Source organism: Syngnathus typhle, linkage group LG5, assembly GCF_033458585.1.
Source record: "Syngnathus typhle isolate RoL2023-S1 ecotype Sweden linkage group LG5, RoL_Styp_1.0, whole genome shotgun sequence".
Classification (NCBI taxonomy): Eukaryota; Metazoa; Chordata; class Actinopteri; order Syngnathiformes; family Syngnathidae; genus Syngnathus; species Syngnathus typhle.
Window position 1 is genome coordinate 17806918 of NC_083742.1, and position 22243 is coordinate 17829160.

General features: G+C 46.8%; 4 protein-coding genes across 4 annotated transcripts in view; 3 read left to right on the forward strand and 1 right to left on the reverse strand.

Annotated features, from left to right (window-relative positions):
• Window positions 1-840: 840 nt before the first annotated feature.
• Window positions 841-2183, reverse strand: LOC133154446 (zinc finger protein OZF-like). The gene has a single exon (XM_061279198.1). It carries the CDS (start codon window positions 2176-2178, stop codon window positions 895-897), a length of 1284 nt encoding a protein of 427 aa, XP_061135182.1. The 5' UTR covers window positions 2179-2183; the 3' UTR covers window positions 841-894.
• Window positions 2184-4786: 2603 nt separating this feature from the next.
• Window positions 4787-7488, forward strand: LOC133154767 (secretory phospholipase A2 receptor-like). The gene is made up of 4 exons (XM_061279752.1): window positions 4787-4913; window positions 6807-7006; window positions 7072-7178; window positions 7302-7488. Exons 1-4 carry the CDS (start codon window positions 4853-4855, stop codon window positions 7444-7446), a joined length of 513 nt encoding a protein of 170 aa, XP_061135736.1. The 5' UTR covers window positions 4787-4852; the 3' UTR covers window positions 7447-7488.
• A 2760-nt stretch (window positions 7489-10248) lies between these two features.
• LOC133154051 (C-type mannose receptor 2-like) lies at window positions 10249-20746 on the forward strand. The gene is made up of 39 exons (XM_061278437.1): window positions 10249-10590; window positions 10665-10769; window positions 10855-10881; window positions 11257-11459; window positions 11528-11634; window positions 11754-11866; window positions 11943-11987; window positions 12056-12211; window positions 12298-12380; window positions 12465-12576; window positions 12660-12707; window positions 12773-12940; window positions 13277-13387; window positions 13472-13579; window positions 13705-13734; window positions 15159-15361; window positions 15431-15537; window positions 15659-15771; window positions 15841-15894; window positions 15973-16128; window positions 16235-16317; window positions 16458-16569; window positions 16631-16678; window positions 16754-16921; window positions 17302-17421; window positions 17504-17605; window positions 17679-17708; window positions 17773-17907; window positions 18244-18396; window positions 18549-18683; window positions 18781-18929; window positions 19000-19117; window positions 19190-19241; window positions 19311-19377; window positions 19447-19580; window positions 19651-19700; window positions 19759-19932; window positions 20011-20156; window positions 20231-20746. Exons 1-39 carry the CDS (start codon window positions 10413-10415, stop codon window positions 20339-20341), a joined length of 4314 nt encoding a protein of 1437 aa, XP_061134421.1. The 5' UTR covers window positions 10249-10412; the 3' UTR covers window positions 20342-20746.
• A 536-nt stretch (window positions 20747-21282) lies between these two features.
• Window positions 21283-22243, forward strand: part of stpg2 (sperm-tail PG-rich repeat containing 2) — a 48407-nt gene continuing 47446 nt past the window's right edge. The window contains 3 exon segments of the mRNA XM_061278438.1: window positions 21283-21306; window positions 21969-22056; window positions 22125-22228. Coding sequence (XP_061134422.1) covers window positions 21283-21306; window positions 21969-22056; window positions 22125-22228 — 216 coding nt within the window.

Below are 22243 nucleotides of genomic sequence, written 5' to 3' on the forward strand. Positions count from 1 at the left end.
AATTCCATGTAGATGTAGGGTACCCTGGCTCGTGTAGACTGAAAGCTGTCAAGATTTAATAATGGATAAAAATCAATAAAAACAAGTATTAAACCATGACTAATATTCCTTTCAGTTGGTTTCCTTGTCACTACACAGCATTGTGTGCAAGCCTATGTTCAGGCATCACTAGATTTCTTGCCCCCACTAGCTTAGCCGCGCGGTATGCACGAAACCCAAAGTAGCATAGCATAAACTATCCGTGTATATCTGTGTTTTTTTCTTCTTCGTCGGTATTGTCTTAGTCTTCTTCGACGTCGTCACCTTATAGCGTTTACGAACTATAATAGGGCACTAGTGTTATCTAGTGGTCTGAAATGATTGCTGTCAGGACACTTAAATACAAAGGGTACAAACGTTTTTGTTTTTTTAAACCCATGAGTCACATTTACTGACATCCATGTTTCTTGAAGATGGTCATTTTCAAAACAGAATGTCATTGCCATTCAAAATAACTAAAAAAAAAAACTAGATAAAACAGCATTTCCAATTTGAGATAAATATATAGATCTAAGTAGTTGAATAAAGGCAAATATTACATCATCCCAAATCCAAATGATGGGTAAATATATAAGTACTGTAGCTCTGAGCTCAAATGCAAATTTGGGGCCCAGCTGCACACAAATGGTGGGACCCCTTCAAATTTGCTGAGGTCATCTTTGAGGTGAAGCGTGCAAAATGTAAAAAGAATGGGTCCTAAGATTGACCCAGAAAGTGGGCCAGACTATAACTCACAGTGGAACAACCAGAAAATCAAGTGCATAAGCTAAACATAACAAAAAAAAATAATGCATCTGAATTGACACTGTTGAAGAAAAACACGTTTTTTCCCACTGTTTTTGCGGATCAACAAAATTATTGCACTCCAGTGTGAGATCTCATGTGTATTACCATGTTTACCTTTTGAGTGAATCTTTTACCACACTCAGAGCAATGAAAGGGTTTTTCTCCTGTGTGCGTTCTCATGGGTTTGACCATGGTTGCTTTGACAGAGAACGTTTTACCACAAGTTAAACAACGAAAAGGTTTCTCCCCAGTGTGCGTTCTCATGTGTATCTCGAGATTGACTTTTCGAGAAAACGCCGTACTACAAACGGAGCAAACGAAAGGTTTTTCCCCTGTGTGTGTTTTCACGTGTGACGCCATATGATGCCTTTGTGAGAAGGTCTTACCGCAAGTCGAGCAAGCGAATGGTTTTTCTCCCGTGTGCGTTCTCAAGTGCGATACTAGACGATGCCTTTCCGAGAAGGTTTTACCGCATGTTGAGCAAAGAAAGGATTTTTCCCCCGTGTGTGTCCTCATGTGTTTGACTACGTTTAGCTTGAGAGCAAATTTTTTACCACACAATGAGCAACGGAAGGGTTTTTCTCCAGTGTACGTCCTCATGTGCGATTGCAATGTTTTCTTTTGAGAAAATGTTTTGCCACAAAATGTGCAACCAAAGGGGGTTTCACCTGTGTGTTTTTTCACGTGTGATTTCATATATTCCTTGAGAGAAAACGCCTTACCACAAGTTAAGCAACTAAAAGGGTTTTCTCCTGTGTGTGTTCTCATGTGTCTAATCATGGGTCCATTTTGAGCAATTTTTTTCCCGCAAATTGAGCAGCTGAAATGTTCTTCAGCTGTGTGACATTTACGTGTGTGAGAAGTTTTCTTTTTAGGAGCTGCCTCCTCCTCTCCACAATTCAACTGCTTGTCCTCGCAATCTGCGCCATCCCTCAAAGGTTCTTCGATGCCATCGGTGTCCGACAGCGGCGCTAACAGATTGTTCGGCAGTGTACCTCCACTTGGGCTCTCGTGGTTAATCTGCGGCCACTGGGGTGTTTCATCTTCATCATCGTCACACTTCACAGAGACCACAATCACTGGCAACTTGCTGACGTCCATTTGCTCCTCTTCCTCAATGTGGAGATGCTCCTCTTTTTTGAAGTGAGCGGGATGTTCCTCCTCCTCTTCACTCTTCACAACAGGTAGTGGCAACTTGCTGATGTCAATTTCCTCTTCTTCCTTGATGTGGGGAAGCTGTGAATTGTCCTGCTGCAAAAGCGAGCTCCTCCACTCCTGACGAGCACTTGGCTGCTGGACATCTCCAGGACACAAGTAACACAAACACAATTTGCCACATGTCATGTGGCTCATATACATAATACTGTTGACTAAGTACTATTTTCATGAACACTTAGACCTACCACGCTACTGCACTTTAATATTGGTCATTATGGTGGTACTTGGAGCAGTGCCGGCTCTACGCAGGGGCAAACCGATGTCCCCTCTCTTCTCTCATGTCGGTGCAGTGTGTGTCCTCACACAGCCTGCTGTCAGGACTCCGCGCCCCTCCGTAAACATCCAATCAGTGTGAGTATGCAAATGAGGCAAGACGCAGCCAGAGAGTGTCAAGTTAGTCAGCGCGGTAGGAGTTGGAAGAAGCAGTAAAAACTCCACCAAACTCGTCGTAATGACCCACGCGCGATATAACTAATGATTAACGACAACTCAAAAATGAGTTAATATAACATTCATATTATATGTTCCCCCCCCCCCCCCCCCCCGGAGAGAGTGCCACCATATTATGGTCAGGTGGTTTGCGTGCCTCAGTGAACCTAAGAGCAATACCAGCAGAAGCTTTAATCTTCAGGTGGGACACCCAAGCTGGACAGGTCTTAGTGTAGAGGCCTGACAGAGTGCAATCCACTTCTCCAGGTTGAGATCTGGACACACAGCTAAAAACTGCCGTGAAGAAAACACTAACAGTGTTAAAAATGTGTACGGAAAATAAAAACATGCCCCCTTCACGTTTCTGACTGCCCCCTCTTATGTGCGTTACTAGAACCGGCCCTGCTTGAGTGTCAAGATGACGACGGATCCTTAATGCAGTGGACTTGAGCCACAGACAGATGGCGACATTTTGCTTCTTTAAACAGACACATTTCCGATGCTCACCTGCTCTCGACTTTTTAACTTGCAACAAAACGGGAACACTTGTAAGGAATACAAAGAACACATCGATCCACGCCCTTCTTGGTGCTTATTTTGGGCTTGATCTAGTTTCAAGGTAGAAGATTTCAAGCAACATATTGAGCTAAAGTTCGTCCTGCGTCAGTGGCATTCCAGGAGCTTGCGATAGGCGACGCCATGCGGTGACGTCATGCGGTGACGTCATCGCTAGAAATTAAATGTCTCATCGCTACAAAACCGTAGCAGCTCAAACGAACGTTTTTACGGCACAAAGCAGCACACACGAACGGTACCATTTTGGGTCCTTTTGCCAGTCAACGTCACGATCGAAATTAAATTCAAGTAATAGCTAAGAAAACCTACAAAGTTTTTTGGAGCACAGTCGAGCGGTAGCCATTTTGGGTTCATTTGGAGTAGATGGGGGGGGGGGGGGGTCTGGGTGAAATCTGCATGACCTATGAAATAATTTCTCATAACTACAAAAACGTTGCAGCAAAACATTTTTTTACAGCATAAACCAGCACAAATGAAGCACAAACGAAACAAAGTGTTTTTCTTGAATTTTGCGTGGGGTGCGGGGCCAGCTCACGCAGGTGAATCATAAGTAACAAGAAGTGTTGCCGTTTGTGTGTCTGCTCCCAAGCCCCCTTTCTGGACCGGTATGTCGACCTCAAGGTCATCAAGGAAATAGTCAACCTTATCGGTCGATCAGTGGATTTTTGTTTTCTCCTTTTGTTGCTGAATATCGATCGTCCACAAAAATGCCAGTCGGTGTCCCCATTGTGACCTGCAGTGAACGGGAAAGAAGATGTTTGTTTTCAAAACTTACATTATTTATTAAACTGACTTTTCTTTGCCATTTTTCTGGACGTTTATTTAGCGCGCAGCCACGCCGTTCGAGCCCTCCCAAGACATCTCATGCGGGGAATTCTGTCCCTAAATGGATACTTTTTAGTTGTTATTATCAGTTTGGCCCGTGAACAACTATTTGTCTTTGTGCCCTTGTTAAACAAATGTATTGTTGTGACGACTCCTCCGCAACAAAGCCAAAGGAGCGTGGGTGATGAGGCGTCGGCCAAGAACTTCATGACTTGAATGAATGCATTTTTGAATGAATTTATTTGTTTCAAACATTTAAACCTCATCAATCAAATGAAGACACATGAAAATAAAAAGCAAAAACAAGGTGAACGTCATCTAAATTATGACTTTGTATAGATACTAGGTACAAACATAATATAGGGTGTTTCATAAAGTACGCAGTTTTTAAAAATGCAATAAATCAGCCAAAATCGATGCAAAATTCAAATTTTTTATTTAATTTCATTCAACATATACTTCAATTTAATAATGAAAATTGATATCGAGCATATATCCACCTCCACTTTCTCTGCAGGCAGTCATCCGATCGTTGAAAAAGAGGAGTGGGAAGACGTACGACATGCTTTTGAATATTTTCAGGCAAACAGTTTTGCTTTCATATACTTGGATTTTATTATTTGTATTTACTGTTAAACGAGTTGACTGCTCTTCGCTGTTGTTCACGTGCAGAACATTTACAAAGTCACAAAAACTAAAGGAATCAAAGGGTTTTTTTTTTTTTTTTTTTTTTTATCCTTTTGGTTATGCACACACGCGCGCGCAACTCCCCACGTCGCTTGAGAGTGCTTTGAGATGACTAGCATCAAAGGTGACGTGTTTGACGTACGGCGGCGTGTGGGCGTGGCCAGCCTCTGCCTCAGAGCAGGGTGCACGGAACGTTCATTCTTTTCTTGGCTAGAATCTACTGAGAGAGACTTCTTTCCTCCCGACTGCAATCGTTGCGACCCTCAGTGAGGGGTTCAGATTTTCCTCCAACATGTGGAAAGAACTAAACCGTGTTCTTCTCCAGATGGCCATATTTTGGACATGTGCTTCAGGTAAGCAATTAGTATCTTTAGTCCATTGAAACAACAATAAAGAGCTGGAATGTACTGTACTGTGAGTTAGCATGACTGCATCTGCTTATATTCTAACATTACGGTGCCTGAGATAAGAAAAAAAATCATTGCAATATCACACATTTGGACAACAAAAACTTTGAGGAACTTTGAAGAATCTTCATTATTCGGACACTTTGATGTAGTTGCTGTGTACGTCAATTCTCCCGGACCGGACCTTTCTTGTTATCGAGGCTTGCCTTTATCATCATTTTCATCACTATGTGGGAAGCCGTTGTGTCCGAACATACGAGCAACTTGACTTTGAAATGACGAGCTAAAACCGTTGAGTCAAGTGTCTTTGCGTTTTCTTACGAGCCCCGCTTGTGAATTTTAAGTGCGCACTGGCTGTCAGGATGACGTGTTGAAGTTGAGCATATAACTTCAAAATATCCAATCTAAAATTGGCCCTTTTATTTTGGAAGCCGAATGTGTTTTTACTGGGCTTTTCCTTCCATCTCTTTTTTCCCTGTTTACTTTTGTTTTTCTTTCGCTCTGTTCTTTTAAAAAATGTTTTTATTCCTAAAACATGGGCACGCTTGGAATTCAGGAGCGGCTGATTGGACTTTGTGACACTTAGATGAGTTGCACCGTTAGGGTTTAAGACACAGAATGACAATAAGACACAAGAACTTCTATTGAAACTCTATACAATATATTATGCACATGTGTATATGGACAAGATATTTCTTGGCGCCCCTATGATACGAATATTTTTATGATTTATATGAGCTAATTATAATGAATAATAATTCATCTTTATTAGTCATTATTATTAATAGTTTCTGACAGTCCTTGATAGAGTATTAGCAATCATTTCTTACAGCCCCTTTATACAATAGATATTTCTTAGCACCTCTGTTATAAAAAAAATCATGGTTATTATGATCTAAATAATTATAATCATTATCTTATATTAATTGTAATTATATTATTAATAATACACCTTCGTGTCTGGTCTGTCATCATCACACACCAAAAAGTTGCAACACAGTTGTGCAGTTCATAATATCGCTGTGCATCATCAAAATGTGTCGGCATAATGTTTTCAAAGATTGCAAAATTGATTTTATGAGACTCTGATTTCAATGCGTGTTCATTTCTCCTAGTGAACCGCAGGGCGCATCTGAAGAATTGCATTTGCCCCTAAGAGTCCATGCTTATTAGGATTGATTAATTGATTGAGGCCGCAGTTTAAAAGCCCTTCTCCATGAAACATTCAGTCAGGCCTGGCTTGCTTGCTTGGCTTTGTACTTTGATATAAGGAAGGGGGGGCGGGCGGGCTTCTTGAGCTAAGAAGTGTTCCATTCGATTGAGTTGCGTTGTGCTTTAGCACCCTCCAGTGGTGAAATGTGCGATGACCTGATTTGAGCTTAGCTCATTGGTCATCGATATGCCTGCCACACGTGCGTAACTGGTGGGTGGGGTAATTGCTGAGGGTGATGATGATGGGATCTTTTAAGTGGAACAACTTGCACCATTGGTGGCTGACGACATACTTTTTGCCCCACTGTACATCTGAAGCTTAGTATCATCACTTTGGGGCCATTGTGTGCAATCCTTGGCAGGCGTAAGTGATGCTTTTATGCAAACAATCAGCAGCTCCACTTTGCTGCATGGCGCTGGCTGGACCCAAAAATGAAGGACAGGCAAGTTTTTGGAAGGGGCCAAAGCAACAATGGGCGTTGGCCCCCCCATCTCCCACCCCACCCCTGACAGAATCCTCGTGCATTTGGTTCAGATGCCCCCAATGAAGAGCACAGAATAAAAACATGCAAGTGTTCCATCAATGTGTTCTGCTCTGTTCGCCTGATCCCCAAATTGTGCCTTCAGCCAACAAGTGTGCTCCCGGGTGGGTCGAGCACGGCACCAACTGCTACAAGAAGGTGGAGGAGCCCAACGGTTGGCTGGGGGCCCGGCACCACTGCGTCTGGCAGGGCGGCGACCTGCTCTCCATCACCTCTTCGGCCGAGGAGGACTTTGTCAAGGGCACCATGGGCAACACCCGCTTCTGGCTGGGACTCTCCAACCAGGTGAGACGGAAGCAGTCGTGGACTCGACAGCGACAACTGGAACTGTTTTCTTTTTTGCCCCCCAGAAATGCGACAAGATCTTGTGTGACTTCGAAGGCGGGAGCCAGAAGCTGACCTGGTCCGATGGCGAGACAACGACATACACCAACTGGGCCTCAGACCAAATTAAAAGGTAAGAAGTCACATCTCCGCATGCTGTTTTCAGGCGGACACGCGTAAAGGTTCTGGAACCAATTTTGAGAACGAGCACTCAAGGAAAAATAGGAAAATGTTCCTTTTTATAATCTACCGACAGCGCCGACGTCGCGTCCTGCGCCTACGTCAACCAAGGAGCTTATCTTTTGCCTGGGAAGTGGAGGTCTGGCTCCTGCGCTTCCTCGTTGGCCTACATGTGCAAACGGCCGCAGAGTAAGTCTGCGCGTCCGTGGTCACGTTGCTGATGAAAGGTGAGATGCGCAAACGGGTCTTTTTTTCCAGGCTGCCCGGAGGGACCGTGTACCTCCTCTAGTGTTACTGCTGTAATGAAGAGTGAGTTGCAGCACGCTTATTTGCGCTTTAACCATCTCGTCGTGCTTTCCTCCTCAATGTTTTTCTTTGTGGCCTCAGCTTCCGACTGCGACGATGGCAACTTCCTTTACGGCGATGATTGCTATCTTTTTGACCCGACGCGTAGAACTTGGGAGGATGGCGAGGAGTTTTGTCTCGCCCGGCGAGGCCACCTGACGAGCATACACTCTGAGCGAGATGCCCGATTCATTGTGGGTGAGCACCAAGAAGAACCGCCACAGTCGTGATTTGGGTGAAGCTCTTCTTGCCCTGAAGCTGTTGTTCTCCTTCCTTTCATCAAGATCATTCAAGTCACTATGATACCTGGATGGGAGAAAAGAAGAAGGGCAACAACTACGAGTGGACTGACAGAACAGCTTCTGTAAGTGGATTGCTGAAGGCCTTTGGAAAAGTCATGTTGCAGGCATCCATCCGTCTTCTCTAGAGGCATGGGGCAGCCGCTTACAAAGTATTGGCGCTCAGATTTTAGAGAGGAGGCGGTTAAGATGATATATCCTGGACGGTGGCTCGGGTTTGTCTTTAGGTCTTCAGGGTTAGTTTCTTTGTGCACCTTTTGGGTTGCCAGGGCGGGCACAATGTTTTATTGCAATGTTCATACTACTTTGACTGACAGGGTTAGTTGCTTTGTGCATGTTTTTCCCAGACATTTATTTGGGTTGCCAGGGCGGGCACAATGTTTTATTGCAATGTTCATACTACTATGACTGACAAAGTGAACCCAACAACCAAAGTGAAACTTTAATGAGAGAAGGTACGAAAACGCTGCAAGTGAGGAAATGCGGCGGGAAGATGACCACATTGAATGCAACACGCTAAAGTTCTGTCCAAAATCTCATCCGCAGGACTACGGAAAAACGGCCTACTACCCCTCTGGTGACTGTTCATTGTTGGAAGCCAAGAAATACCTGTACAGAACCTATAATTGCCACGTGAGACTCCCAGCGGTCTGCAAAACAGGTGCAAACGTCCCTCCCGAGCGCCCCTTTTGGATGCGTGAAGCATTTGCTAATATTCGCTCCCCTTTTTCTGCAGCCAAGCGCGGAGGGCCTCCACAGCTGCCACCATTAGTCGGCCAGACGGGTAGGTGTCCCGCACTGCCGCCGTCTTGCGCTGTCTTGCGCTGTCTTACGCTGTCTTGCGCTGTCTTACGCTATCTGGCTCGCAGTCTGGACTCAGAAATGCGGCTGGTGGCTGAACAACCCAACCAACGACTTCTGCTATCTGATGATCCGCCAGCCCACCGAGACCTGGCAGGAGGCGCAAGCCAACTGCCAACACCTCCACGGGAACCTGCTCAGCATCACCGACCGCGAGGAGCAGGTCTTTGTGGATGGTAGGCGGTCATGAATTGAAATATTGGCCATGAACAAGTTGTTGTTGTTATATGTTCATTTTCATGAACCTATTTAAAACATGAAAATAGGCAAATAAAACACCACTTTATAAAGTGCCGTATCTAAGTCACTGAAACAAACAACCCACAAACCCCAACGACAAAGAATGCTCGAGTAGGAGGAAGCAGAGCTGTTTAGATTCCCACCCTAATCCGTTCAATCAATAATTCAACACATAAATCAATAAAACAAAAGTAGATACACTTTCAGATTCCTTTTTTGCCTGTGTGTAGTCAGTTTTGTCTTGTTTTTCCTCATACCATAAAAAGTGCGTTTGTATGCTCCTTGTTATTTTTCCTATTGCTTGACTTATTCGGCGTTACCCCGTATTTCGACACAGTCGTTCCGATATGGCAATATGTAGGTATTTGGAGTTGGGAATGCTTCTTGCTTTCCTCAGAGTTGCAATAACCTTTGACATTTGTGTTTTTTACATGATTAATTCATGTGTGATTTCCAGCAGCTTTGTATTGTCAACAGTCACGCCCAGGAATTTTCCTTCAGAAACTCTTTCTTTCATACCATTGTCAATTTTCACTTTGATTTATACCTGAAAAATGATTTTGTTGTTGGCAGTTTGGTTTTACATTAAATTCATTTCTGTGGCGATTGTTGGTTTCCATAAGCTGCTGTAAATTGTCCCCAGCGCAATAGATGTTTGTGTCATCATCATCATCATTTCATGATGTTGGATACACAAGTCGTTGAAGAGGACCAAGGGCAGAGGTTGTTCACCTGTTATGGGATACATGATCTCCAGACTTTTTACAAATTGCTGCCTGTTGCTTAAGTAGCTCCTCAGCCAGTCCATGATGCCGTGATTTACTGGGTCAAATGCTTTTGGTTGATGAAAATCCCAATAACTTGTTTTTTGATCATCTGAAGTTGTCTATAAGATCCATTCGTGTCCTTCCGGAATCCATATTGACTGTCAGCTAAAAGCTTTTTTTTTTTTTCTTTTTCTTCAATCTTGTTTTTCTGTGAACAGTCAAAGATCTTGGAGAACAGAGCGAGTAGAGATACGGCAGGCCTATGGTACCAGTCTATCCCCACATTTACTTGAGCTATTTTCATGTCATTGACCAGATGAAACGCTTCTGCAATTTCACCGCTCACTTTTCTTATTCATTGTAATCAGTTGAGGTTTTGTTTTCACTTCTCTTTACAATCTCTACTACTTCTTTGGTGCCAACTGCACCAAGAAATAGTTAAGCCTTTCGCTATATATACACACACATATGCAATATCTGCATTTTTTTTTTTTTTTTTTGTCAGATGCTGGTTGAGGTCTGATCCCCTCAGCCGTCTACCCTGTTTCAGTAGCTCCAATTTGTGTTTGCAAACCGCACTGTTATTGCTGCTTTGGTTTTAATATTTCTCGATGGTCCCCCTGTCTAACTCAATTCCTTTTGAGCTGAGAAAGTCGATTACCCGGAGCTCAACGGATGACGCGTCCTCCTCGCTCGGCTCCTCTTGATGATGTCGTTCATTCTGGTACAGGTTACATCAGGGCTCTGATGAAAGCATCCTCTCTGTGGTTGGGCGCCAATGTCCCCATCAGTGACGAAGAAGACAGCAAGTGGACTGACGGAGCCTCGTTCACTTACGTGCACACGACTTCAGGTCTGCCGGAGATGGTTGTCTGCTGCCATTTGGAGGAACGGAGGAGCACTGAGATCTTCTCTCCCGCCCCCCAGGTACCCCCGAGGATAATTGTCTCTCCTTCCTCACTGGCAACGACAACTGGCACTACGACTCGTGCAACGAGAAGAGAGGTTACGTCTGCAAGAAGAGAGGAAATGGTAAGAGAGGCAACGCCCCACCGACTGACTGTCATCGCCCCTTGACGTCTGTCTGTGCCTTGACGTCTGTCTTTTCCTTTCGCAGTAGAAGACGCTACGTCGGCTCCTGTCTGTAAGTTGCCTTCGACTGCGTCGAAAACCATGACCCTGGAGTCACACCATGCCAACCGACAAATTCTGTGCTTTTTCGTTTTTATGAAGTACTCAGCCACCTGTTGAATGTTTGTTGCATCGTTTTACCTTGTACAGCGGCACTTTGGTTGTTTCTCAAGCGCAAAGGTGAATGTTCGGGAATCCTTTCAAAATGTAAACGTCTCTGATGCCATTGGGCTAAGCTAACCAAGTCGAGTACCGGATCCTTCCAATTTGCCCGAGAAAATGTAGATTCGGCCAACCGTGACCCGCAAATTGCCCTTTGCTCAAAATGGTGGACTGGAGGGCAAAAACAGGAGTGTGCTCTGATCTGTTCCCCAAATTGTGCCCTCAGCCAACAAGTGTGCTCCCGGGTGGCGCAACCTCGGCACCAACTGCTACAAGAAGGTGGAGGAGCCCAACGGTTGGCTGGGGGCCTGGCACCACTGCGTCGGGATGGGCGGCAACCTGCTCTCCATCACCTCCTCGGCCGAGGAGGACTTTGTGAAGGGCACCATGGGCAAGGACACCCCCTTCTGGCTGGGACTCTCCAACCAGGTGAGACGGAAGCGCAAGCGGCCGTCGACTGCTGCGACAAGTGGGACTGTTGTTCTTTTTCCCCCCAGAAATGCGACAAGTTCTGGTGTCGCTTTGAAGGCGAGAGCCAGAAGCTGACCTGGTCCGATGGCGAGACAATGAATCACACCAACTGGGCCTCAAATCAACTCGAAAGGTAAGACATAACAACTTTTCATGCTGTTGTCAGGCGGAGGAGCCAATTTTGAAAAGGGCCACTTGGGGAAAGGGAAAAGAAAAAAAAACGGTAATTGCTTGTTTCTTTTCTCCCGACAGCGCCGACGTTGCGTCCTGCGCCTACGTCAACCAAGGGGGAATGGGTGAGCCCGGCAAGTGGCGGTCTGGCTCCTGTCTTTCCTCGTTGGCCTACATGTGCAAACGGCCGCTGAGTAAGCCTGCACGTTTGCAATCAGGTTGACTTTGAAAAGAGAAAAGCTCAAACAGGTCTTTTTCTTTTTTCTGCAGAATGCCCGAAGTGTTCGCCCAAAAGTGGTCCTGCTGTAGTGAAGAGTGAGTCGCAGCACACTTATTTGCACTTGAACATCTTGTCATGGTCATGTTTTTCTTTGCGGCCCCAGCCTCCGACTGCCACAAAAACACCTTCCGCTATGGCGATTATTGTTATCATTACGAGAAGACGGTTAAAACCTTTGAAGGTGCCGAGAAATTCTGTCTTGGCTGGGGAGGCCACCTGGCTAGCGTCCACTCCAAGGAAGAGGCCCAATTTGTGTATGGTGAGCACCAAGAGGAACCGCCGCAGTCGTCATTTGATTGAAGCTCTTCTTGCCCTGAAGCTCGTGTTCTCCTTCCTTTCCTCAAGATCACTCGCAAACCTCACAATCTGCTTTTGTGGGACTCAAGAAGGAGGACGACGACTACGAGTGGAGTGACGGAACAACTTACGTAAGTGAAATGCCTTTTGAAATGCCCAGGAAGGGCGTTGGGAAGCCGAGCAGACAGAGTCCAACATGCTCATGTCGTCCGCAGGACAACAACATTTGGAAAGATGGCACCAAGGGGGACTGCGCGTTCCCAAATTCTGTTGGGGAGTTGAGTGCCAGCTCCTGCACAACGGAGCGGCCATTTGTCTGCAAAAGAGGTGCAAAGGCCCCTCCCGAGCGCTCCTTCTGCACACATCAAGCATTTGCTCATATTTGTAAACACCCCCCCCTTCCCCTACAGCCAAGCGCAGAGGGGTTCCACAGCTGCCACCATTAGTCGGCCAGCCGGGTAGGTGTCCCGCACTGCCGCCGTCTTACGCTGTCTTGCGCTGTCTTACGCCGTCTGCCTCGCAGAATGGACTGCCACATGCGGCTGGTGGCTGGACGACCCAATCAACGACTTCTGCTACCTGATGATCCGCCAGCCCACCAAGACTTGGAAGGAGGCGCAAGCCCACTGCCAACGCCTCCAAGGGAACCTGCTCAGCATCACCGACCGCGAGGAGCAGGTCTTTGTGCAGGGTAGGCGGCCATTTGTTGGTGTCATGAATGGATGGATGGATGGATGGATGAATGGATGAATGACTCGAATGAATGGTGTCGTTCCAAAATGCGCCTCAGTAAAGCGTATCTCTGGAAGATCCACCGAAGAGCACCCCAATCTACTGACTCTTTCAAAACCGGACTTAAAACTCACCTCTTGAGCATTTCCGTAATTCCTGTTCCCATATCCTGGTTGTCGTCCAGTTCTTTTATACTTGTCCTTGCACTTTGAGATTCTTCCGAAGATAAAGTGCGTTATAAATATAATGTATTGTTATTATTAGATCCTGTTCCACCTTTGCCTTGGGTCCACAGGTTACGTCGGGTCTCTGCCCTCTCTGTGGTTGGGCGCCGATGTCTCCACCACGGAAGATGACGCCCAATGGACTGACAGATCCCCGTTCACTTACATCCACTCGAGTGCAGGTCGGTCTGAAAGCATGTCTGATGCTTGTGGGCTGCACTTTGGAGGAACGGCGGAGCGCTGAGATCTTGTCTCCCTCCCTCCAGGTGACCCCGGAGAGGGCAAGTGTCTTTCCTTAATCACTAAAAGCAGCGTCTGGAAGCACGACACGTGCGAAGAGAAGAGAAGCTACGTTTGCAAGAAGATGAAAAAAGGTGAGTAAGCTGTGATGCTCCGCTGGCCATCATCTGTGCTCTGACGTTTGTCTTTGCCCTGACGTCCGTCTTTGCCCCGACGTCCGTCTGTACCCTGACGTCTGTCTTTGCCTTTCTTCTTGCAGGAGTGGCAGAACCTTCGCTGTCTTCTGACGGTAAGTAGCCTGACAAAATTAGTCAGTAGATTCTGTGCAATTTTTCTTAATTCATTAAGTGCGCAAATGTACTTGAATGTTTTTCGCGTTGACTCGCATGTGGCAATGTTTGTTTCACAACCGTGCTTTATAAAGGTGATTTTTTTTTTTTTTGGGGGGTCATTTAAAATTGTAAACGTCTCTGATGCCATTGGGCTAACCCAGTGCTTCTCAATTATTTTCTGTGATGATGATGAAGAAAATATTTCTCGCAATCCATGTTATTAACATTAAAAAAAATAATAATAAGTTAAAAAAAAAATCAACTTACAATAAAGAATAACTTTATTATTAACATTGTTTTTAGTCTGTAACAGATCAAAGTGCATCACTGCCTGAAATTAAAAAATAAATTATAAGTATTCAAACTAAAAACATTCTTGACCAACTGCCATTTTATGATAGAAAAAAATACATCCATCCGTCCATTTTCTTTACCGCCACAAAAAAACACACGCACTCGCACTCGCACCTAGGGACGATTTGGAGCGCTCAATCGGCCTACCAAGCATGCTTTTGGGATGTGGGAGGAAACCGGAGTGCCAGGAGAAAACCCACGCGGGCCCGGGGAGAACATGCAAACTCCACACAGGGAGGGCCGGAGGTGGAATCGCACCCGCACCCTCCTAGCTGTGAGGCGGACGCGCTACCCAGTACGCCACCGAGCCGCAATACAAATAAATACAATGAAATAATAATAAACGTACATAATATTAAGAGCAATAAATAAGATTCAATTCTAAGTAATCAACAACATTAACTCAGGAGCACAATATATAAAAAAATGTAACCTACAAAAAAAACAAAACAATTTGTGCTGTTCTTTAATCAAAATGAGGCAGCATTCCACGGCTGCAGGTAGTATCAGCTCTTCTGCAATGGTGTTTTTGTTTTGCACTCAGCAATATGGTACGCTGCTTTATACGATGCCTACAGTGCTTGCTGATTGACTAAAGTAGCATTCACAAAGTGGGATGATTGTTGGCAACCCTGCTCAATATTTTTCCATGGTGTCCCACTGCACTTTTTTCCCCCCCTGCTCTGTGCTGTGTGTGCGAACGTTCCGTGCGCTCTCCACTGTAGAGCGGAGACTCCTTGCGCACACTCTTCCACTGATACCGCCACCTACTGCAGTGGATGTCTAATTACCCTTTCATCTAGTACAGCCAAAAGAAAAGCATGTTCCCTGGTGTCACACGCGCCCCCCTTGGTATCGCGCCGCACTGGGCTAACCTAACAAGTCGAGTCCCGGATCTTCCGATTTGCCTGAGAACATGTGCGAGACAAGTTTTGGCCACCCGTGACCTGCAAATTGCTCAAAATGGTGGACTGAAGAGCCAAAACAAGGAGTGTGCTCTGATCTCTTCCCCAAATTGTGCCCTCAGCCAGCAAGTGTGCTCCCGGGTGGGTCGAGCACGGCACCAACTGCTACAAGAAGGTGGAGGAGCCCAACGGTTGGCTGGGGGCCTGGCACCACTGCGTCTGGGAGGGCGGCGACCTGCTCTCCATCACCTCCTCGGCCGAGGAGGGCTTTGTGAAGGACACCATGGGCAAGGACACCCGCTTCTGGCTGGGACTCTCCAACCTGGTGAGACGGAAGCGCAAGCGGTCGTGGACTCTGCAGCAACAACTGGAGCCGTTTTCTTTCCCCCCCCAGAAATGCGACGACGTCTGGTGTCGCTTTGAAGGCGGGAGCCAGAACCTGACCTGGTCCGATGGCGAGAAGACGACACGCACCAACTGGGCCTCAAATCAACTCGAAAGGTAAGCCGTAACAACTTTGCATGCTGTTGTCAGGCGGAGACGCCTAAAGGTTCTGGAACCAATTTTGAGAAGGACCACTGAAGGAAAATTCCTTCTTTTTTTTTTAATAATCGACCGACAGCGCCGACGTCGCGTCCTGCGCCTACGTCAACCAAGGGGGAAGGGGTCAGCCCGGCAGGTGGAGGTCTGGCTCCTGTGATTCCTCGTTGGCCTACATGTGCAAACGACCGCTGAGTAAGCCTCCACGTCTGCGGTCACGTTGCCGTTGAAAGGCGCAAACGGTCTTTTTTTTTTTTTTTGCAGGCTCCTTGGAGGGCCAGACGTATTCCCCCAAAAGTGGTCTTGCTGTAGTGGAGAGTGAGTTGCAGCACACTTATTTGCACTTTAACCATGTGGTCGTGGTTTCCTCCTCAATGTTCTCCATTGCGGCCTCAGCTTCCACCTGCGACACGGGCAACCTACTGTATGGCGATCATTGCTACTTTTACTCCAAGCTGTACAAAGATTGGGAGGATGCCGAGAAGTTCTGTGTTGCCCAGAGAGGCCACCTGGCTAGCGTCCACTCACAGCAAGAGGCTCAATTCGTGTTTGGTGAGCGCTAAGACGAACCGCCGCAGTCGTCGGTCCCACAAAGCTGCCGTCATTTGGCCGAAGCTCTTCTTGCCCTGAAGCTCTTGCTGTCCTTCCTTTCCTCAAGATCACTCGCAAAGCGTTTGGTTTTCTTGGCTGGGACTGAAGAAGAAACGCAACAACTACGAGTATAGTGACGGAACAGCTTTTGTAAGTAAATTGCTGACGGACTTTGGAAAAGTCATTCTGCACGAGCTAGGTTGGGAAAGTTGAAATTGGAGCAGCACAACAATTGCGCGGAGGAAGGGCGTTGGGAAGCCGAGAGTCCAACACCCTCATGTCGTCCGCAGGACTACGACACGTGGCAAAATGGCGCCACGGGGGACTGCGCGTTCCCAAATTCTGTTGGGGAGATCGGCGGCAGCCCCTGCACAACGAAGCGGCCATTTGTCTGCAAAACAGGTGCAAAAATGTCCCTTCTGAGCACTCCTTCATGCATTTACTCATTCGCGCTCCCCTGCAGCCAAGCGTGGACGGCCTCGACAGCTGCCACCATTAGCCAGCCAACATGGTAGGTGTCTCGCACCGCCGCCGTCTTCTCCGCTGTCTTATGCTGTTTTGCCCTCCTGCGCCGTCTGTCTCGCAGGCTGGACTGACAAATGCGGCTGGTGGCTGGACGACCCCTCGGACGACTTCTGCTACCTGTTCAACTTTCAGCCCTCCAAGACCTGGCAGGAGGCGCAAGCCGACTGCAAAGGCCGCCAAGGGAACCTGCTCAGCATCGCCGACTCGCGCGAGCAGGGCTTCGTACACGGTAGGGGGCCATGAATTAAAATATATTGACCATAATCAAGTGGATCAATTCTTATTCGCCAACATGAAGCAAACGAGAAATAGAAGCTAAAGTAAATCGAAAAAGGCGTCATGTCTTCGTACGCGGTAGGCTGGCCATAAATTTGCTAAGTCTTTGAGAAAACCCTTTTTCTCCTGCTACGCCTTCCTTTCCAACTCAAAACCTGATAAACCCGAGCGAGATGTGGCCAGCGTTGCTCGGTTGTTGTTTGATTTGTGTCACTCTTTGTTGCAGTATTGTTAGCGCTTTGTCACGGCTGTGCCGCACCCATCAAGTTGTAGTGCAGGGTCAAGTGTGAGTCGTTTTGGAATAATCTTGCATGTTCTCTTTGGGATCCAAAGGTTACACTAAGAGTCTGATTGGTGATGCCTCCCTGTGGTTGGGCGCCGACGCCTCCATCAAGCGTGACGGCGACAAATGGACTGACGGATCCTCCTTCTCTCACCTCCACCCGAGTGCAGGTGGGGCTGAGGCGGTTGTCAGTTGCACTTTGGAGGAACGGATGAGCGCTCAGATCTTGTTTCTCTCCCTCCCTCCCTCCAGGTGTCACTGAAGGGGGGGAATGTCTTTTCTTGCTCACTGGCAGCGGCGACTGGAAGCGCGACAAGTGCGACAAGAAGAGAGGCTACGTCTGCAAGAAAAGAGGTAAGTGAGATGTGACGTCCCACGATGGACCGTCATCACGTGTCGACATCCACGTTCTGGTTCTCGCTTCTAGGAAAGACACATCAGCTGCCGCCACATGACGGTAAGTCGCCTTCAACGTCTCTGTAAAAAAAGATGGAGAGAAGTCAACGGTTGTGCTCTCACAGGCTACAAGGAGGAGCTTCTCTGCCAAGACGATTGGAAATCCCTCAAATGTCCCGATGAAAGAGTCATCCGCATACGGTCGGCTTTCCATGGACGGGAGCGTGGCGACGTCTGTCCGAGTGGCGGCGGATCACGCGGTAAGAATCCTCCAGTGGCATCGTTGTTTTTGGCTCGCTGTCCTGGAGCCGTTTCTGTCACGAGGTTTTCACACGCCGTCAGCGTTGGCGGTAACTCGTTTGTAACATGTAACTCAATATCAACATGCATGGACGTGTGAGCGATGGCAATAGAAAACGTTTATTTGACCTTTTCATGAATAAAAATAGAAAACAATGAAAAAGAGCTAAGCCGGGCGCTTTTTGGATTCCTCTTTTTCTAATAGTCATTAACCATTCAAATCCCCTACGTCCTGTGACAAGTTGAAGTCAGTATGCAAGTGTGCGAGTGAAATGGTGGTGTGTTGTCACTTGCAGGTGGCTGCAGGGTGGAAGGGGCTCTCCGTCACTTCAGAGGATTGTGTGACAACTATCAGATTTGCCCCATTTACCCCTTTTACCTTACGGATACGGACTCCTGCCCTGGTGTCTCCAAATACCTCCGCGTCGTCTACAGCTGTGAGAAGAAAGGTGGGCTTCACATCCTGACACTTCCCGATGATGTGCCAAGGAAAGAATCCAACGGATCCCCAGATAGAGCGTCGGTTCGGAACGGGTGACCAGACGTGAGAATGAATGAGCGAGCGTGCCTTCCACATTGTCTTTCTTTTGTCTTTCTTCAGTGTGTCTTGATCGTCTGGGCATCGCTCACGGGAGAATCCCAGACTCTTCCTTTACAGCCTCTTCCTCTGAGATCAATGCCGAACCTTACGAAGCCCGTCTGGGGGGCAGCGGTTGCTGGAAGCCGTCCAAAATCCGTACGTAAAAAAAAAAAAACTAAAAAAAAAACACAGCTCTCCGTCGTAGTTGCTGGTAGTTTGGTATCCTGAGCAACGGAATGCCTTCCGCCCTCAGTCGGCAGCTGGATCCAGGTGAACCTCGGTCAGAACTTCAAGGTGACAGGCATTGAGACCCAGAAGTGTACATACCAAGGGCAAAGTTCCAGCGTATTTTCGATGCAGTTCAGTATTGACGGAGCGACTTGGTATCACCACCCTAAGCAGGTGAGCGGACTCTCGACTTTGTCGTTCAGGCTGTTGTCATTCATTGCAAACGCGCGTGTTTTGTTTCCAGCCTTCTGTGGGGACGTATATTCTAACCAGGCCCGTGTTCGCCAAGTACGTCCGCCTCCTGCCAATGTTTTCGGGCCTACGCTTTGACGTCTTGGGGTGCACGTCTGACGACACCGCTCGTGAGTACGACGTTTGGAGTGCAGTGAGAAACTAGCAAGAAACGGGCTCTGATTTTCCCTTCTGACCCACAGACATCTTATGCAGCAGCACAGCCACCGACCTCAGCCTCGACGGTTCAATGACGTGAGTCAGACTTTGTATGACGTTTCTTGCCAAAAAGCCTCCTCCTTACTAAACAAACTACTTCCGCAGGGTGCGGTGCCCACCGGGCTGCGCCCAAGCTGGCTACGACGTCTACGGAACACGGCTCTACAAACAGGTATGTTAATTACCGCACGACCTACAAGCGGAGTTCTTGTTCTATGTCTGAGACGTTCTCTGTGTGCAGGACTCGAACATCTGCGCGGCCGCTATTCACTCGGGCGTCATTGAGAACGAGATCGGAGGAGATGTGACTTTGCTGAAGAAACTGCCACAGACAGCCTACATCAGCTCCACCTGTAATGGAATCATCTCGAAAGTGTGCGTGCTCCGCTCTCACTGGCGAGTCCACTCAAAGATGCCCGGCTCATTCTCACTTGACTCTCTGCAGATATGTTGACAAATTGGCTCCGTCTCCGTCTTACACTTTTGCTGCCACGGGTGAGTAGACCGTCCAGAATAAAAAGCATTTCTTCACCTGACGCCATCTTGCGCGCAGAGCCGAGATGCTTGGGACCTGAGTGGGAGGAGTTTGCGGACTTCTGCTACAAACGTTTTGATGATACAAAGACGTGGTACGGCGCTCGACACTTCTGCTGGGCTCTCGATGCCAATCTGGTGTCCATTCGCTCCGAGGCTGAGCGGGATTGGCTGCAGGACCTCTTGAAGTCTGGTGCGTCGCTCACATTGGCTCGATATCTGCCATATCTGGAAAGCCATTGAGAACTCTGTTGCTGTTTGTCCTCTGCAGCCCCCGGAGACACGTGGACCGGACTCAACGACCTGGTCAATCGCGGCAGATTCGTGTGGTCGGACCGCCAGAAGGTGACCTTCGCCAACTGGGCTCCGGGAAAACCTACCGGCCTGATGGAGAATTGCGTGGCCACCTTGAGCCAGGTAGGTGCAGAAAAGATTGACCCGCTCGCCGAAGACAAGTTTAGATTTAAAATCAATCTCATTTTGACTTTCAGTCTGGCAAATGGAAGAAGATGTCCTGCATGGAATTAAACGGCTACGTGTGCAAGATGCCCACAGCGCGTTATCCGGTGGATTTGGGAAGTGCCAATGCAAGTTGCGAGTAATCCTATGAATGCAATTGACCTTGCATGATCATTCTGCTTGGTTTACCATGCCTTTTGATTGACTGATTGATTGACCATGCATTATTATGATTGATTAACCATGCATTAGTCGTCTTGTTAGTTACCATGCATTCTTCTTCTTGACTTAACATGTGATATTATGATTTACCATGCATTATTATTATTTTGTTCAATTTACCGTGCATTATTATGATTGAACCATGCATTAGTCATCTTGTTAGATTTACCATGTGTTATTATTCTGTTAAGTTACCATGCATTCCTCTTCTTCTTGACTTAACATGTGATATTATGATTTACCATGCGATATTATGATTTACCATGCAATATTATTATTTTGTTCAATTTACCATGTTATTCGCTTAGATTTACCATGCATTTTCATAATTGATATTTAATTTACTTATTGTTAAATTTACCATGCATTATTATTCCATCTGTTGTTTGACCATGTTTAATTGACCCCAAAAAAACAATAAAATAAGAAAGACAATTGGTGTCACCTCTTGAATAGTTTACTGATTTGGACAGGGCAATTTTATAATCTGGTCAATTCGATCATACTTTATTATTCCTGATGTACGAGTATTAGTCAGACCTCATGACGCCATTTTGGTGCATTTTTGCATGGCTCTTTGTAACAATTTGGAAAAAGAGATGTACTCTATTGCTTTCCACGTCGTGAAATCCATCCATTGTCCTGAAGTGCTTATCCTCACGAGGGTCGCGGCTAGCCTATTCCAGCTGGGGGCACATCCTGAACTGGGTGCCAGGCAGTGGCAGGACCCACATCATTCCCATCACCCCCCTTCCAAAAAAATAAGAATAAAAACAAGTAGGAGCGGTCAATCGGCCTATCATGAATGTTTTTGAAACGTGGGAGGAAACCTTCGCATGCAGACATGCAAACCCCACACGAGATGGCACTAAAGCCTGCGCCTAACGTACTGCACAAATCGAGCATGAGATATCAAAATTCCACCACACTAGTGTCATGTTAAAAAAAAAAAAAAAGGCACAAGATGACAACCATGGGAAAAAATTGATGGCATCATGACCCCCGACAGTTTCATGCAAAGATGTGCACTGCACTTTTGAAGCATTGAACCGAACTGACCCAAATTGCAAATAGGCTACATAAAATACATCTGGGGTTTTTTCATGCTCACTGTGGTACCTCCATATTTTTTTAAATAAAGCTCTTGATTCTGCGGACCATAGGCACATGATGATAAAGACACAAAGAGCTTACAAATGAAAAGGCAGGATGGAAATATCTTTCAACACTGGCTCAAGCGAGGAGTGTTTTACGGCGTCAGCTGTGGGGCGTTGTGAATAAATGTGCACCCCCGGCCCCAAATCGTCCCCATGTAGAAACTCACATTGTCTGGCCTCTTACTATCGTACTACTAGATAAGGGGTGTCCAAACTACGGCCAGCGGGCCTACTTAGCAAATTCTGAAAACATAATTGAATATGGCCCGCACAAGAAGCTTGAGCTCAACTCTGTTGCACCTCTCAGTTTCAACACTAGATGGAGCCCGCCACACAAATGAAATCAAGCTCAACGTCCCATTAGAACCCCCCCCCCCGTTTGTCGTGAAAGTTTAAACACGTCCTGCCAAAAAGTGAGACCTCGGTCACAGTAGGTACTGGATCTTACAACTTCAATTCAAGATACGACCCGGTGTCTGGTAGGTTTAAAGATCGAAACACAATTTTAAATCTTGTTAAATACCTTCTTGAAATACTCTTTGTATAGATGTCTATGCTCCGTTTTTGTCCTTGGCGAGCAGACTACCATTGATCAATGATTCCAGTCTAATAGTCCCAGGACCCGGGCACTATGACACTCCAGCTGTAAAGGTAATTTGAACTTCT